General features: G+C 36.7%; 1 protein-coding gene across 7 annotated transcripts in view; it reads left to right on the forward strand.

Annotated features, from left to right (window-relative positions):
* Nucleotides 1-17,220, forward strand: part of KLHL32 (kelch like family member 32) — a 102,771-nt gene that overhangs the window by 48,559 nt on the left and 36,992 nt on the right. For 5 of the 7 annotated variants that reach the window (XM_075148056.1, XM_075148057.1, XM_075148058.1 and 2 more), the window contains one exon: nt 14,482-14,697. The exons of the other annotated variants lie outside the window; for them this stretch is intronic. In XM_075148056.1, coding sequence (XP_075004157.1) covers nt 14,482-14,697 — 216 coding nt within the window. The remainder of the gene's footprint in view (nt 1-14,481; nt 14,698-17,220) is intronic. 7 annotated transcript variants of the gene reach the window in all.

Consider the following 17,220-nt stretch of genomic DNA (forward strand, 5'->3'; position numbering starts at 1 on the left):
TTAAGCCATTTTAGCAAAGGTATTTCTGAAACATGAAAATGCTTTGGTTATAAAGTATTTACCAATACGGGAAAAGCCAGAATGCTAAGTACAAAATGGTGACCATAAATCATTTGTAACCTATGAACCTGAAGAGAACATCGGGCCTGAAGTGAGTTACAATTTGATTTTATCTCAGAAGTATCACTGTGGTAGAGAGTTAATTGTCCATCTTTTCTTTCCTCTGTACTGGCTTAGCCAAAATAGAACTGATTTTTTTCCTTCTTAATTATGAAGTAAGTCTCTTTTACCTCCTCTATACTTTGTATTTTTAAACACACTATTATTATTTTCACACGGATCAATTTAAAGTTTAAAATGTTAAGCAAAAGCAGAATATTTCTTAAGAAAATGAATGAGAAAATGTATTATTTGATGGAATTTGAGAGGCAACTTGGCACTTGAAGTATTAAACTGGGGAAAATAGTGAATGACTTGGTCTGCTCCGCTTTTAAAAGATAGTAAAAGGACCTTGTAAATTTTATTTTCATTTTACAGTCAGTTTAATAGAAGAGACTATCCTTTCAAAACCTTGTTTACTTAATGGCAGAGATGGACTGAAGTCATAAGGATCCAAGTTGATACATCCCCCACTCGGCAGTATTTGCGTTTTAGACTTTTCTTTAAACCATTTCTTATAAAGGCAAAAAGTCTGAACTTGATATAAATCTGTGTAGTTGATTCCCCACCACCTCGGTTATATGTTATGTTTTTCTGATGGTTTAATCATTACTATTTGATCCGTCTATCAGAACTGCTCACAACACACTCAACTAGTGTTGTTAACTAGTTAAGAAAGGTTTGTAATGAAAATGACCTAAGCCCAAAGTATACGTAAGTAGTTTCAGAAATGGAAGTACCCCAAATTATCATCTAGTTTTATCTACTCTTAAATACTATTTCAGTACTTAACAGACAAACATTTTTCACAGAACCATTTCAGTCTGTAGGTGAGCACAAAGAAGGTAACAAGCTCTATGTAAGGCTGTTGATGTTTTCCAGTAGATCTCTTAGCAGCGGTAAATGAAACAGCATTTTAGCAGGTTCCATCCTTTATAGTGTTTTGTTTGCACAACTGCATCAGAGTAGAATTTGCTAGGGAACCAGTATCTTACTTCAGAATTGTGATGTAGACTAATTCTATTTAAAACAAAAACTCCATTTCTCTCCAGGGTATTGAACAGGCCTTGAACCCAGAATGAATATAAACATATACATGCTGTCTTACTGAATCTTCAGCCAATATGTAATCAGAGCTTTGAAAGTTATAAATTGTCCTCATTCATCTCACTAATTCTAAAAATGAAAGATACAAACCTAACAATTAGTGATATCAACAACTTTATTAACCGTCAATAATGTCCTGCAAGTGTGTTATTCCAAACTGAAAAATGTTTGTAACTTTATTCACTTGTTTTCCTGTGTAATCTATTTTAAACATCTGTTTATTAATTTGGAGAAAGTTGCTGCTAAATTTCCCATCTGTTTCAACAGAGTCTTAAAGAATTTGTGATTTCTACCACAGAGTATGTCTAGCTGCATGGGTGGCATTGGATCTTGAATGACTTAAATCAGGGCTTTTTTTTGTGGTTCAGCCGGAACTGAGCTGATAACACATGGAACTGTCTCTATAGTAATTTTTATGGGAGCTGTTGTGTCCTCTGGGTTAGAGGGATAGTAACATATCGGCTGGACTTGCCTCGTAAACACTTTGACCTTTGTTGTGAAAGTTTCTAAAGCCACTCAAAGGAGGTTTTTTCTAAATTCCATTTCAGTGTTTTCTCCTTGTTTACCATAAGCCACATCTGTTCTAATTATATATTCAAAAGGCCTTGAATTTCCATAGCATCTAAGCACAGCTGTTTATCACAGGGAAAGTATTGTAGTAACCTCAGGTATGTTCAGCCCCCTAAACACATTGGAATTGGAATTCCCACTGACTTGAAATAGAATCATAGAATCATTAAGGTTGGAAAAGACCTCTAAGATCATCGAGTCCAACCATCAACCCAACACCACCATGCCCACTACACCATGTCCCTAAGCGCCTCATCTACACGTCTTTTAAATATTTCCAGGGATGGTGACTCAACCACTTCCCTGGGCAGCCTGTTCCAAGGCCTGACCGCTCTTTCAGTAAAGAAATTTTTCCTAATGTCCAATCTAAACCTCCCTTGGCGCATCTTGAGGCCATTTCCTCTTGTCCTATCGCTTGTTACTTGGGAGAAGAGATCAACCCCCACCTCACTACAACCTCCTTTCAGGTAGTTGTAGAGCGCGATGAGGTCTCCCCTCAGCCTTTTCTTCTCCAGGCTAAACAACCCCAGTTCCCTCAGCTGCTCCTCATAAGACTTGTTCTCCAGACCCTTCACCAGCTTCGTTGCCCTCCTCTGGACACGCTCCAGCACTTCAATGTCCTTCTTGTAGTGAGGGGCCCAAAACCGAACACAGTATTGGAGATGTGGCCTCACCAGTGCCAAGTACAGGCATCTTGTGGACATGGAGAAAGCTAGGGGGACAGGCCCAATGTCCTATGTCAGGCCCAAAATCAGTGTTCATATGTGCTTGTATTTTTTTGCCTGCCTCACAATATTTTTACTCATATTTGCAGCATAACCATCTTCATGGGGAACTGAAGTATGCAGGGAGTATATGTATGCAACGGTGATGTCAAGGACCTGAGGCTGAATGTTTACTGTAACTAAATACTTGAAAGTATTTGACTACTTAGATACTGTTGTTGAGTCTTAACTTGCATGTGTATTATAGACTACTGGTAAAAAGTCCTAATCAAGTTCTGGACTCATATAGCACCATTTAGCCCTGGACCAAAAGTTGAACAGATAATGGAACTTCTTAAAGAGGAGTCAAACAAGTAGCGAAAATGATCAGTGTGTGGTGAATATTTCGGGGTGGGGGAAGACAAACAACATTAGGTATATTTAACCTTTGATAAGCTGTTGTTAGCGTTTTGCTTTTAGGTGTGGTTGAAATCTTTGAAATTTAGATGTTTTGGCAACATTTCTTACTAAAATTTGTATTTGAAAAGGACTAATTTTTATAACATTGCGTGGAGTAACTATTGACTAAAACCTTTTTCAGTAAGCTCTAGTTCATTTTTAAAAACAGTGACTGTTCTTGTTAGATTAGCTGCAGAAATACATTCTTTTTGAAGTAACTGAGCTATGTCCCTCCTCTAAATGCCCTTCCAATTTTCTGTTAAAGGGTATCTGGTTTCACTTCATTCTGATTGTGTTTAAAGGGGGATACAGAAGGGCCCTTCATATACTTCAGCATTTTGAGATACTGGCAAGTGTCTGTAGTTGTGAACACTTAGAAATTGGGCCTACAATGATTTATTCTGCTTTTAAAGGTGGTGCCTTCAAGGTGAAATCTTGAAGCCAGTGAGAATTTCATCATTTGGTTACGTGTCTTAAATATATGATGCATTGATTAAATATTTTTCTCTTCTATATTTCTGTGGGGAAAAAAAGCCTTGGTGTAAAGCATAGAATTCTGACCGTTAGCTGTTTGAGATTCGAGGTGGGGAGAGAATTATTTTTCATTTTTGGCGAGAACTGCTAGAAACTAAATGAACAAAAGTCGGCATGATCTTTGAAGGCTCATGCCTTCCTAATACTTAGCACCTTTGGCAGTATGAACATTCACATATGTTAGTTTGGGGAGGACTTGTGACTTGTTTGGCACTACTGGAGGTCAGATGTAGGAAATGTCAAACTGGACATTGAGTCAAGGTCCATTTTTTACATTTGGGCTTTACCCTTTCTAGGTTTTCTGGTTCTGAGGGTCAGATCTATAATAATTTCTGACCAAGAAAGTGATAAATGAATCCTGTGTAAATAATGGTTAAAATACAAGCAAATTGCCCTTGATCCTCACACATACTGAATTCTTTTTTTTTAATTCAGTGGTGCTTTCGGAATTTTTTTCATTCTTTAACTTTTCTTCCCATATGTGGACTACTACTATCCCTTTTTATCCTTTTTAGCTCCTGAAATCAGTTCTGATTATTATGTAGTAAACCTACTAATCAGCACAGCTCCTAGTCATGGGAAAGAGAGATGTTCTTTTCACTGCATAAATTTAGGGACAGTGTGTTATAGAGGGTTTTATTTTACTGAGACATAATGCTTATATAAAACATATTACAGACATTTTGCTGATATATTGAGCTGTATAACTTTAAATTGTGTTAAAGTTGGGGGTGGGGAAGAAAAGAATTATCTAACTACTAGAGCACTGGAGTGGGTTCAAGGCATTTAAGGTTATGGTTTTTGTATCTTTTGCATCATGGGAAATCTTTTAAATTATTCTTCTGCTCCTCCTTTTTTCTCTGTAAAATGAGTATTTGCCTTTGTTTAGTGCTGTGAGCAAAAAATTTCTCAGTGATTTTTGAGCTGAGGTCAGATATTGCAGGAGCGTAGAGATACCTGAACAAATAACAGTTCTCCAAATAAAATGTTGCCTTTTAATCATTCACCTACTTATAATCAGGTTCTTTTAACTGCTGAATACCCTCATATCTTCCTGGAGCTGCAATAAGTCTCTTGCTCTTCAGAGGAATGTGAAACCATATGCCCTCAGAGGTCAAATTGTGCAACTATTTCCTTCCTTACCTGTACAGACAACTGGCAAAAACCTTGTTTTATTGCAGTAATTTTTTTTAATGCAGAGTTGCAAAATGTTCGTAATCACACGAAGGTAATGCAAAGAGTCCTGTACTTCCTAGTCCAGTGGCCAGGGTAACTTTGATCCTATATTCGTGAGTCAGAAACGGTTTTCTTAAAATTTGGTCAGAACTTTTTTGCTTTCATATATTGTTTCCATTTTATAAATATCTTTGCTCAAGATCAAATCTTCCAGGAGTCTTTCGTTAAAAAACTAAGTTGAACACCTTAAATCCTGTAAGGTTGGTTTTCCAGCCTACGGTATTTTCACATCCTTAAAGTGTGGACTTCAGAACTGGGACCAATATTTGAGCAGTAGCTTTAAAAATGCGATGTTGAAGCAGCAACAGGGTTTGTTTCTTTTATTGGACAGTACTCGGTGTGCATTTTATGACATGAGCCTTTTTTTTTTTTTGCTGCACCGTTCTGAGAACTGATGGTGCTATTTATGACCACTTCTTAGTGCCTCCTGATGACCTGTGAGTGTTGTTCCAAATAGAGCCTGGTATATTTTCTGTATCAACTATGTTACGGGTTCTCAGGTATTTCTTTTTTTAATGTGATCACTTTGCCAGGAAAGCCAGGCAATATTCCTATTCTGTCATTCTCATAATTTGTTACCCCACTGCTATTGCAGAGTCTTCTGCAAACTCAGCAGGCAAAACTTACCATTCTCTAGTTCAATTAAATTGTTAACAGTATTGGACCAAGAATCAATTCCTTGAGGACTTTGCTGGAAAAAGTTATACTGCTTTATAATTTACCATTAATAACTTCATTTTGAGATTGTCATTGAACAAATCTTTGATCAATCTAAGATGCATCCTACTAAAAGTATGTAATATATGAAATTTATGAAATATTGTAATGCTCAACTTTCTCTAATACTCCTTGTGTTAAGTTTGTCCCATTTTATTCTGCCGATATTTCTTGTAAACTTGGGAAGATGAGCTCTTCTGAGGTTTCCGAAAAATAAGTTCCCCTACTGATGCCTTATTCCTTTCATGTAAGTCAAGTGTTAGTAGATAGCTGGGGTGATGTGATTCTTACAATGCATTAGGAACTACTGATTTCAAATTGGTGACTGATTCTGCTTTGTCTATCAAAATTATACTCCGTATTGAGTTATCCTGCACTGGATTCAGCCTTTCTGAAGATGGAGTATCACATACTGCCTTAAAATTCTGAGAAAGTTTTGTTGCTTTGGGTTGTTTAGCAAGTATTTCTGAGATTTGAATTTGTGTTAATTAACCTGTCATTCCACACATTTTGGTGATATTAGATGTCCAGCTCACTACAGTTACCCTTTTCCAATTCTCCATTTTTAGATGTGTTTATTAGCTTTGTAATCCTTAAGCATTTGGTGACAGGCCGTTGCCTGGGATTCTGAAGCAGGGGCAGGTTTTTAAGAAAAGTGGTTCCTCGCTGGACTTATTACAGAGCACACGTATACATCATTGAAATATTCCAGAAATAAAATGTCATAAAAAGATTCTGAAACAGAGTTGTTTGAATCATTATATATTCTTTGCACATGAACACCTCCCCTGTTCTTATTTATACCTATAATGTTAATATTAGTATATTGATAATTTTGGAGTATGCTCCCTGTTTGTTCTTTAGTGCAACATCATGAGTGTTGGCTTCATTTTTTAGTTAGTGACTATCATGCTATTATCCATCTTCATCATTATTCATTGATATTTATGCAGAGCAGTTGGAGGAACTATCACCTAGCCTCCTTGAGAAGCCATGTCTTCCCTGGATCGTGATTCTAACTCTCCTGCTAGTTTCCAGTGCTGTTTGCCCCTTGTTATCTCTGGGCTTCTTGTCTGGATCTGCTCTCCTGTTCTTTGGTCTGGGCTTTTTTCACACTTCTGCATTTGAAAGTGATAGTGTCTTTCTCTGACCTGCTGGGGCTCCAAAGTGGATCCTAAGCAGCACAATAGAAATGGACTTTCAGCCTTCAGATTTTGTCATTGGGATTTGGCCCACGGTGGAAAATGATGCAGACAGGATCTTGCTTAGCTGTGGAATAGATTATGGACAGTGCAGCTAGAATGGGGTGAGATTTTAGCTGCAAAGTTCAAAGAAGTCATTACTGAGCATATCCAAAATATTTATTTTTCTAGAGGCTGATGAGGGGGGTCAACAGAAGTTTTTCACAGTGACGGCAACTCCTATGAGCTATTTCCATTCTGAGTATTTTTGATGTGGAAGAGCAATGGTCTTTTCCTGTCAGTCTCATTCTTAGTAATGTGTAATATGCTTTTTGAGATGTTTTCAAGAGATTTTAAAGAGATTCATCTTGAGGCAGGAAAACTTAGCTTTGAAGTATTAAATGTTGGCGAAATAGTAAGTTATTGAAAAAAGGCGCTGGAAAGGGGAACTGCCAGGTACCTTAATACCTCTACTAACAGATCTATCAGTGATGTTGATTTTTTTTTTTTACTCTCCTCCTCCCCTCCATGCTGGTAATGGAGATAGGGATTAAGAATAAAAATCACACTTTAACATACTGTGTATTAGAAACATTTTCTACTTGTATTTTCACTATGTTTGAAAGTTTGCATATTGTATATTGATTTCCTTGCCTACTTTTGAAACAAATCTTAAGAAAATTATTGAAATAATTTTTCCCCCAATAAGTAACTGCTGTGTACCAGGACAATTACAAGAACCATTAGTCAAATATAGAAAGAAATTAAATAAGCAATTGGAAAGTAATTTCTGAGCATCCTCAGTAGAATCTACTGCATCTCAGGGGGTCATACTCAATTCCCGTTTGTAACATGTCATATTATTTCTGTCCTGCCTGGCAGACAGAGGGCCGTTACTGTGTCTCACTTGAGGACCAAGTTTACAGAGAATTTTTATGTATTAAATCATAGGATGGCTTTGAGCTACTAATGTGATACCATCAAGAAAAAGGCAGTTTGAATCTAGGATATTTCATGTAAGGTAATTTATAAAGCTAAGGAAATATTAATGCTGGTGTGCAAGGTACTGCTGAAAAATCATGAGTACTGTGAAGAGTTTGCCCATGCAGAAGAATAAATGAAGTCAAACTGGGAGAGGTGTAGAAAAGGGCAGCTAAGATGATCAGGAAGGCCTGTTTTACGTGAGGAGATTAAAAGAGCTTGGCTTGTTTAGTCCAGCAAAATGAGAGCTGAGGAGGAATATGATTGCTTTCTGTAAATATATCAAGGGAATAAATACTGGGGGAAGGGGGAGCAGGGAAAGAGACAGAGTGCTGTTAAAACTAAAAGATAATGTTGGCACAGGAACAAACGCATAAAAACTGTCTGAGTAAATTAAGCTGGAAATTAGGAGACAGATTCTCAAAATCAGCTGAGCCTTCATGTAATAGTAGTTGGGAGCAAGAACAGAGCAAGTTTTACAATGGATCTTACTTAATTTATGACAAAGATGATTTGATGAGCTTGTCCAGTATAGTAGGGGATTAGGCTTCCACTCCTGTATTCTCATAGCTTTAAACTGTTACTAGAACTGCAAAAGAATTGTACAATGTACAATTGTACAGTCCTATTTTTCTTTATTCTTCTTGTTGATGGTAATTATTTTTTTAACTGCTACTCCTATGAACTTTGGGTTTCTAAAGGACAAAACTTGCTCTTTCTGGATTTGACAATATTAGCAACAACAACAAAAAAAAGTGAACATTTACCATAAAAGGTTGCTGGTGGTTGATGGATTGGCCAAGTAGTTTTCAGCTTTCCTCAAGCACTGTAGTAACTCTGAAGAGTTAGCAAAAATATAAAATAATGAAACATCTGTAAAGACTATGTACCAATATTCTGTGATTTCTGCTGGAGTAAAGAATGCAGGATTATGTCATTTCTCATAACATATTTGAAGAAAAGACAGGCTCCCATAATTGGCAAAATCTGTAAACATTGATAAATCTGATGAAATTCTCGCTTTAGGTTTCTACTGTCTGAAATGGTATAAAAGGGCCAGATGAGGGTTAGATGATCTCCATGTTCCATTTCATCCCTGTATTTTTATTTGTTAAATAATACTGATTGCTACAGTTATCTTGCCAGGAATACCTGGCAAGATGTGAAGCCAGATGAGATGTGAAGCTTTTCATCTGGGGAGTTTCAGTGGCAGGTGCAGTTAAAAAAAAAAAAAAACAAAACAAAAATTTAAAAATTCCCACAGCAGCATCTGTTTAGCAAGGGAAAGCAGCTATTGAAAACTCTGCAGAACCTTACGTGTCGCTGTTCCAACGGTATCATGAAACTTTAACTGTGTAGTCTTAACGTTTCATTATATTTTTTTCCATGGTACACATAATCATGTATGCAATATATGAAAGGTATGTATAATCAGGGTCACTTAAAATATTTAATTGGACTACCATTTGAAAATATTTGTACTATTTAATGACTTAGATAATCTATCTGAGATTCTAGAAAAAGTTTACTTTTTTGGTTTTACTTTTGAGTATCTGCGTGTGGCATGTTTCACTTTCTTTTTCGAAGACCACACATATGTCTCATCACACGAGCAATCTGAGAATGTCATGTCTTTCCACTGTGCTTGTGAAGGTCATAGGCCTCCTCCATGCCTTCGAAGAGGCTGCTCACTAGCACCAGCCAGCAGGATTGAAACTGAAAACTAAGCAGATATAGGGAAACACTAAGCGAGAAGGGAAATGAATTCTCATAGGGAAGAGGGAAAATAATAGTGCTGAAATGTTTTGATATTGTTGCTCTTGTACTTAGCCCCAGACTACTTTGAAATAACAGCAAGGATGCAAAATAACTTTTCATACTTAAAAGAGAAAACAAAAGCAAGAATTACAGAAAGTGTTGAGAAAGCAGTGATCTACCAGAAAAATTAATTTTATAAAATGAGTCATTTAAAAAGTCATCCTTTACTGTGCCTATAAATACATCTACCACAGTCTGCACTGACTTTGTAATAAATGTAAACACAGTTTTATACACTTCAGAATTCTGACCCAGCTGTTCTACTGTGACCCGGCTTCCGCAAAATGTCTTTCATGGTTCAACTGGATGGCTTTGGTGTTTAGTGGAGAAAAATTTCAAATAAGATTTAGTTTTTGTAGGATTTGTGCTTATGCTTAGTATGAAATAGGTATGTCTAGAAAGAAACAGAAACACAGTCTGCAGTGCTGTTGAATATGTGCATGATCTGTTAGTCCTTAGGTAAGTATGTGAGGTTTTGCAGAACTGGAACCTTTGATAGAGAAAGGAAGAGCAACAGAACCGCATTTCTTTTCTCTTAAAATTGTGTTGATCCCTTTTGTTGTCAGATAAGCATATTTTTGCTCTACAATTTTTCATTTTGTTACTATCCCTTATCTATTTAGAGTTTGTCTTTGCTATGATTTATGTCAAGGTTCTCTTCTGAATGGTGCAGCTGATTCATAGTATCTAACATAGTAGAGAACCTGGAGGACTTGGGGTCAAGACCCTGTTGTGCTAGGTGCGGCTTAAGGATTTTGAATAAACACGTTCCTGTCCCAGAGACTTCACAGTTCCTTTTTTGCTTTAAAGAGGCTGAACCCCTTTTAGGAAAAGGGGAAATAGTGTCACCATGCAACTCTTCTCTGTTACAACAGCAGGGCTAGTAATTTAATACCTTGATTTATAACAGTGTTGTAATCTAAATAGGAAGCAGGTGGAGTTACAACTGGGTATGATACTTTGGATATTAATGGCTTGGCTTGGCAGTGGAATTCTAAAGCTGTATATACTTTTTCTGTCTTAATTATGCATTCATTAAAAGCTTTTATACCCAACAGAATAAAGTAAATATTGTTTGATCTCTGTAGTGTGCTCCCAGACTGTAGATTTGCACAGCAGGGTCTTGATAATCTGAATAAATTGTATTTCCCCAAGGAGTTTATCTTTCAAATAAGGTCATAAAGAAATGCATTCTTTCCCCTTAGTTCTCCTTGTGCTTTTTCTGCTATTTATAACACGGAGCAGTGGAATAGAAGTATATTGTAGTCTGCTGTGTACTTGGTTATGATTAACTCTAATTTATCAATCTGTTACATCCTTTTCTGTGGCTTGTGCAAGGCAATTATTCTTTAAAGTACAAACGAATAAAGATGGATTTGCAAGTAATCTAAATACAATGTTTATATCTATTATTCCTGTTTGACAATTTATCATATCTCTATTTTAAAATACACCTCCATATTAAAACATGGACAATGTCACATCATTTATTTTGAATATTTAATATTGTCATCTTTCAGGTTATGTTTGTTCAGAAAACTGATTTTCTTTTACGAGGGTTTTAAATGTCAGCTCATTGTTAAATTGGTTTGGCATCTAAAGGTTGATACTACTGAATCAGAAGACCGGTACTGTAGAACAATGGATTCTCTTACTTCAGAGAAGGGGGGAGCGGGGAGATGTATAGTAAGTAGAATGCGTAGGATCAAAGATAGTTTCTCATTTTAGAAGTAGCCACTGATAGATAATTTGGCCAATTTATTAATTTGCTTTGAGTTTACTGTGAGATTTTAGAACTATTTCAACTGTTAGTTGTAAGATCTATATATATAATCTTGTACGTATTTTCTTAGCCTGAATGTGTTTCAGTGGAGTAACATACATCATATTAGAAGAGATAGGATCACTACCTTTCCCTAATTCTCTTCAGCTCTTAGTGACAGTTCTGCTTGTGTTCATATTTCATCCTTCAGTTCAAAAAAGATAAGTGGCATATATTTAAAAGTTTATAAAAACAAGCCTGTTTTGTATTGCATGTTTTTAAAGAACATATACTGCGATACAGTACGCAGTTGCACACGACTTCTAAATTTTTTTAGCTGCTCTTTTAACACAATATAATAAAATCTGCGGAAGACAAGAGACTGCCAGAACTCTTATTCATGACTACACCTAAATTTAATTTCATAGTAACCTATTTCATTTTTAACAAAGTTTTTAATTGAGTTAAGAGTTTAGTTTGAAAATCTATTCAAATCAGACTGAGTTGACAATGATTGCTTTGATACTTCCTGTTGGATTTTTTTTAAAGCTAGAAGGTGATGTGCTTTTTTGCCCTTTTTTTTTTTTTTTTTTGCAACTAGCGTACATTCTGCATTTTAGTCTGATGTTTCTCTTACCACATATGAAGAGCAAAGTTATCTGATCTGTGGTATACATCTTGCAATCTCAGTGTGACATTTTTGCCTTCTAGTATCACCACAGAGAGAGTAATGTATAGTACTGTATAATTTTGATTTGAATATTGTATGACAGTCTGATAATTTTAGTTTGTAAAAGCTAATGCACTACTTGCTTCTTTGGCTGTGAAATACAAACCTGTAGATCAACTCTAACCTTACAAAATCAGAAACAAATGTTTCTGATTATAGGCCAAGACCAGTTTTAACGAAATATACTTGCAATATTCATCAAGCAGTAAACCGTAAGTCCAGCAGGTCACTAACACATTACGTTAGGTGAAGCATCAAATATCCTCTGAAGCTTACCAATGAAAATAAGTAAACAAATAAACCCCCATAATAAATAAGTAAATAGACACATAAATAAATAAGCATCTGAAATAAGTGAACACATACAAATAAAAATAAATAATATTGTAAATAAACAACTGGTGAGAGTTTATCCATCTATCCATAAGTATATTTGGCCTCTTCAACTGTATGACAGCATTCATAGAAAACTTCAATTGGTGTTGATTTGAGGGGATAGGGGAGTTTGGGGGATCATCAAAAATACCCAAACCAAAAATGAAGGCTTGCCAGTGCCTTTCAGATTCCACTGAAAACGTGAAGATTTTTCAGGGGAAAACCGCATTTGTGTGTCATATTACTGTTTCTCTTTACTGAGGAAAGATTTTATTATGGTATCTCCAGTATTGTCCTCTTCTGAAATCCACCAAAAGCAATCCGTCCTTCTCCATTGACGCTTAGCGCAGTTTGATCAGGCCTGTATTTTAGTTGGGCAGCTGATCCTCAGATCACAATGCTTGATTATTTATTTGTTTATTTTAATCCTCCCCAGATATAGCTGTTGACTACAAAAGAGCTCAATAAATATACACTGAGCTCTTCTAAATTTCTTTCTGGATGTTTGGCATTCATTCAATCAGGGAGTTCTCTGAAAAGATAGTCTTCCAAACCAGGGACAATAAGTAGGAGTACAATCAACAACCATAAATAAACCGCATCTGTGGCTTTTGGAATGATGGCTGTTAGTGCTTGTTCTGACAACACAAGAACTTTTCTTTGTTCTTCCAAGACAACAATGTGAAACTCCTGTGCAGCAGTTTAAGTAGATAACGAATAGGATTTATCTTTAACGTACAAGCCTGCCAGGGAGGGTGCACCGTTCAGACTGGGAGATTACGTAAGAAGCAGGAGCCTCCACAGGAATTTGGTTCAGTTTCCGCCAGTACTGACTCCTCTAAGCAGGTGAAAGAAATTCTTTCTCCACTCTCCATTGCATATGCATAAACAGCTCCACAGTCATTGGGACAGCCACCCAATTCACACGTTCAAGATGTAGTCCATAAAACATTCCAAAAAACCCCCTCTTCGCACTTTCCCATCTTCCCTGTTGCTCTGCTCTATCTGCCAGCCGTGCAGCTCATTTGACATTTACAAGATTTCTTGTCAGTTTCATTTGGTGCTGCCATTCCATCCAGCAGAGCAGTGAAAGTGAAATTGACTTAATTTAGTCTGTTTCTCTTTCCTGCTCTAGTCCCTATGCTAACTAACCAGCAAAGTGAAACTGACAAGACTTCTTGTCATTTTCGCACATGGAGCTGGTCAAGGAGAAGGCGGCTGATAGGGAGCAATGCGGTAAATTGGAAGATGAAAACCAGGATTGCGGAGGGGAGAGGAAGAGAAGTGTGAGCATACAGCAAGAACCGAGAAAACGGATAAACATGCTTATTTCCCAGACGTCCTGGGTGCTTTTCTCCAATACGGATGAATTCTTGGCCTCTCCCCTGAAGAGCGTACGATCTAGAATAGCAGTAGTTAGCTGTCCAGATGCTAATTTACAAGGGATGCCAAGTTGAAAACATTAGCCTGTAAATATAGGTTATCTGTTACTAGGATGGAAAAAACTTCCTGCACTGAGTTACTGTAGCTCTTGTCTCTGCGGATTTTCTGCTGCTAGAAGGAGGGGGAGAAGGAATACGAGGCCAACATCCACTATAGGTTGATGTCAGTGGTTGGAAAAAAAGGATCTATATGTTCATTGAAGACAAATTTATACATAACAAAATGTAGCTCAGCATCTCGTATTTTGTATCGTGGAACTAAAAGTCATACTACGCAGGTTCTCTAGCTCAATCAAAACAGTAAATAATGAACAAACAATTACTTTGTAACAAACCATTGTAGTTAACAAACACATTTTTTTAATCCACTTGTTAACTCCTGCGAGCTCTTGTCATACAGTGTAAATCATGCTGGTTTATTATTTTATGTAGTAATCCATATTTCTTAGAGATGCTGTATGCATAGATAACCTTAGCAGTTGCAATATAAATTAGTACTATTGTATATATTTGCATATGCACTGGTAACATACGCATACATTTTGAATGAGGCTGTGTTAATTAATTTCAAGTTATATTACCTTCCTTCTCCACAGCTCCAAAAGAACAACTATTTTTAATTATCTGAGACCTATGGAGTTTTTTGTTTTCTGTTTTGTTTGTTTGTTTGTTTCTGAGACATATTTTGTTTGCTTTACCCATTTAGGAATTAAATAGCTTTAATTACTTGGACCTGTATAAGCTTGCGGACCTCTTCAATCTCACTTTGTTGGAGAATGCAGTGATTGACTTCTTAGTAAAACATCTCTCTGAGCTATTGAAGAGTCATCCTGAAGAAGTTCTGGCACTCCCGTACTGTCTCCTTCGAGAGGTTTTTAAAAGTGATAGACTCACTTCACTCAGTGAAGAACAAATCTGGCAGGTAAGGAGATTGGTGAACAAGCAGAATGTGTGATACTCTATAAACCATAGCAGTAATCTGTTGTTTTGAAACCCTGGAGCAATCGCGAGGGAGAATAAGCACTTGAGCAAAAACTGTGAATAACAACCGAGGGAAATTTTTAAATGAAATTCAAAAAATGTTGTGTTGTGTTAATGCAATTAGTTTGTTTGAAAGAGAAATTTGTCTTATTGCTTAACTTTTGTTACTCTCGTGTGGCCAGAGATTTTCTTCCAGATCCAACTTTGTTGGTGGGAAGGGATGGCCAATACATGCAATTCAATTATCATTGCCTCTGGTGAGGCTTGTGCTGCAAGTCTGGCAGCAAACCTGCTTCTGCAGTCTCTCCCATCCACTTCAGACAAACTTAGCTGTGTAACTTCCGTAGTCATTTAAACTGTTTAGGCCACCACAGATGACTTTGCCTGAAGCAAATTAGTGAATCATCACACAGGCTGCTCTGCTCAGAAATGATTGGAGGCATCAGTGGAAGATTTGTGGCAAGAAGCTGGAGGTGGTAATCATTTCTTTTAAAAAATCTGGCTCTAGAAAAGGACCACATTGCTAGTCATAGAATATTAACAAGATAAAAAAAAGCATTATGTTGTGACCTTTAGTGGGGAGGGGGGTAGGGTGGGAAACCTAATGTGAAAAAACCACGTAGCCTATAAAGAGAAACACAAAAACTAGAACAAAATCTGTCGTTGGAAACATTCCTGTCATATGTCTCTAAAAATTGCAATTCACAATACAGTAGACGGAAATCTCTATAACAGTGGTTGCCCAAACACTTCTTTCTGTTTCCTTTTTGCTGTCATGTTTTATAGAAGGAAAGTATTTCAGGGTATTTCAAGGTAGAATGTAAATTCCTAAAAAGAAAGCACAGGTTTCTTTCAAGCAAGTGGGTTATCTTGTTCCACAGAGAAGACTGAGAGTCAGAAGGTTGATTTATATTCCAGTCCCTGTTATTTATCTACTTATCATTTGGATTATTCTAAGCAAATAAGTTCATCTATATGCCATCATTTTCTCAAAGTGTAAAATGTGTGTTCATCTTGGGGCACTTCATGTTCTGCAGATGAATAATATCATGCAGGAAACAAAATATTTATTCTTAAAAAATAAAAATACCTAGTTAAGCTCTTCAAACCACAAAGACAGTATGCAGATGTAACTTAACCCTTCAATCAGATAACTGGCATATTTGTTTCTGAAACTTTGAGGCTTTAGATTATGGAGTATTTTACAAAGATGATATTTTCTGCAAATATTAATATAGAGTTAGACTCTTGCCTGTCCTAGTCTCTGGAGGATGTCTGTACAACAGGACCTGCAGCACACTACCTGTGATGGTGGGTTTGGTTTGGTTTGGTTTTTTGAAGCATGATACTCTGGAGTACTAGCCCATATTCCCTTTATCAGAAAAGGTTTTGATGTACAAGTTTGTATATGGGGCATTGCTGATTGATTGGCCAATTGGGTTTTATCATAATTTCTCTGCAGGATTAGTGAAATCTCCGAGCTGCATGCTTGGGTATACTTTTGCTAGAAAAGTTGCTACAGAAAGCCACACAAGTATTATTTAATGCCAGCTCAGTAGTGAACAAGCATATACAGAGTAATATGCCCTATACAACCTGCTGAAACAAAGTTTGGGAAGTGGGAATTTTAAAATCTTGTGTCATTGTCCTGTCCTGCAGGAAGAACTCAGAAATAATTTTCTTAATTGTATGCACTCCAGTCAATGAACACTTCATGAGGCAAATATGACAAAGCTTCTGTTTCTGTTGCAGGGTCATACTGGGGAGAGATACTTATAGGTAATATGCTGCTTTTTGAGTGACAACAAACTCCACACTGTCCATTTAAGTGTTATCATAATTGCCTCTCTAAAGGTTACTAATGCTGTTCCAAAGAATTTTTTTAAACCAGTTTTCCGCTGCAGGCAAAATGTGTGTGTGTCTTTTTAATTCAGTCTGTACAACCAGGAATAAATATATATATATAAATATTCCAGGTCCCCAGAATGAATTAAAAGACACACATAAATATTTACCAATTTAGGCATTCAGAAGGCAATAAGAAACTGGTTTTTTGCTTTATCTTACTAAATAAGTAATTCCCTCATAGTCAACCCAATAGAAGAAAATCAAATCAGACCAGCTATATTGCCTCAAGTGTAGTTAAGTTCATCATTTTTGCTAAGGTTATAGTGGTAATGCAATATACCATGGAAGAATCTAATATTCAGCCCAGGGTGAAGATTGGGTATGCCAGAGGATTAGTGTCAGGGTGCTTTATAGAAGTGAAACTTGATGGACAGGCTGGAGACAGATCTACAGAATCTCATTAAATTGCTGAATTGTTCATTACTGAGCACTCTCACTGTAATAAAGTGCTCATTGACTTTGACAAATCCCCATCCCATGTCTTAAGGAAGAACAGCAAAGCAAGAGGTGTTGGGGAAGCTGGAGGAAATTGGCACAAAGTGGGGCAGATAATAGA

Source organism: Calonectris borealis, chromosome 3 (genome assembly GCF_964195595.1).
Source record: "Calonectris borealis chromosome 3, bCalBor7.hap1.2, whole genome shotgun sequence".
In the NCBI taxonomy this organism is placed as follows: Eukaryota; Metazoa; Chordata; class Aves; order Procellariiformes; family Procellariidae; genus Calonectris; species Calonectris borealis.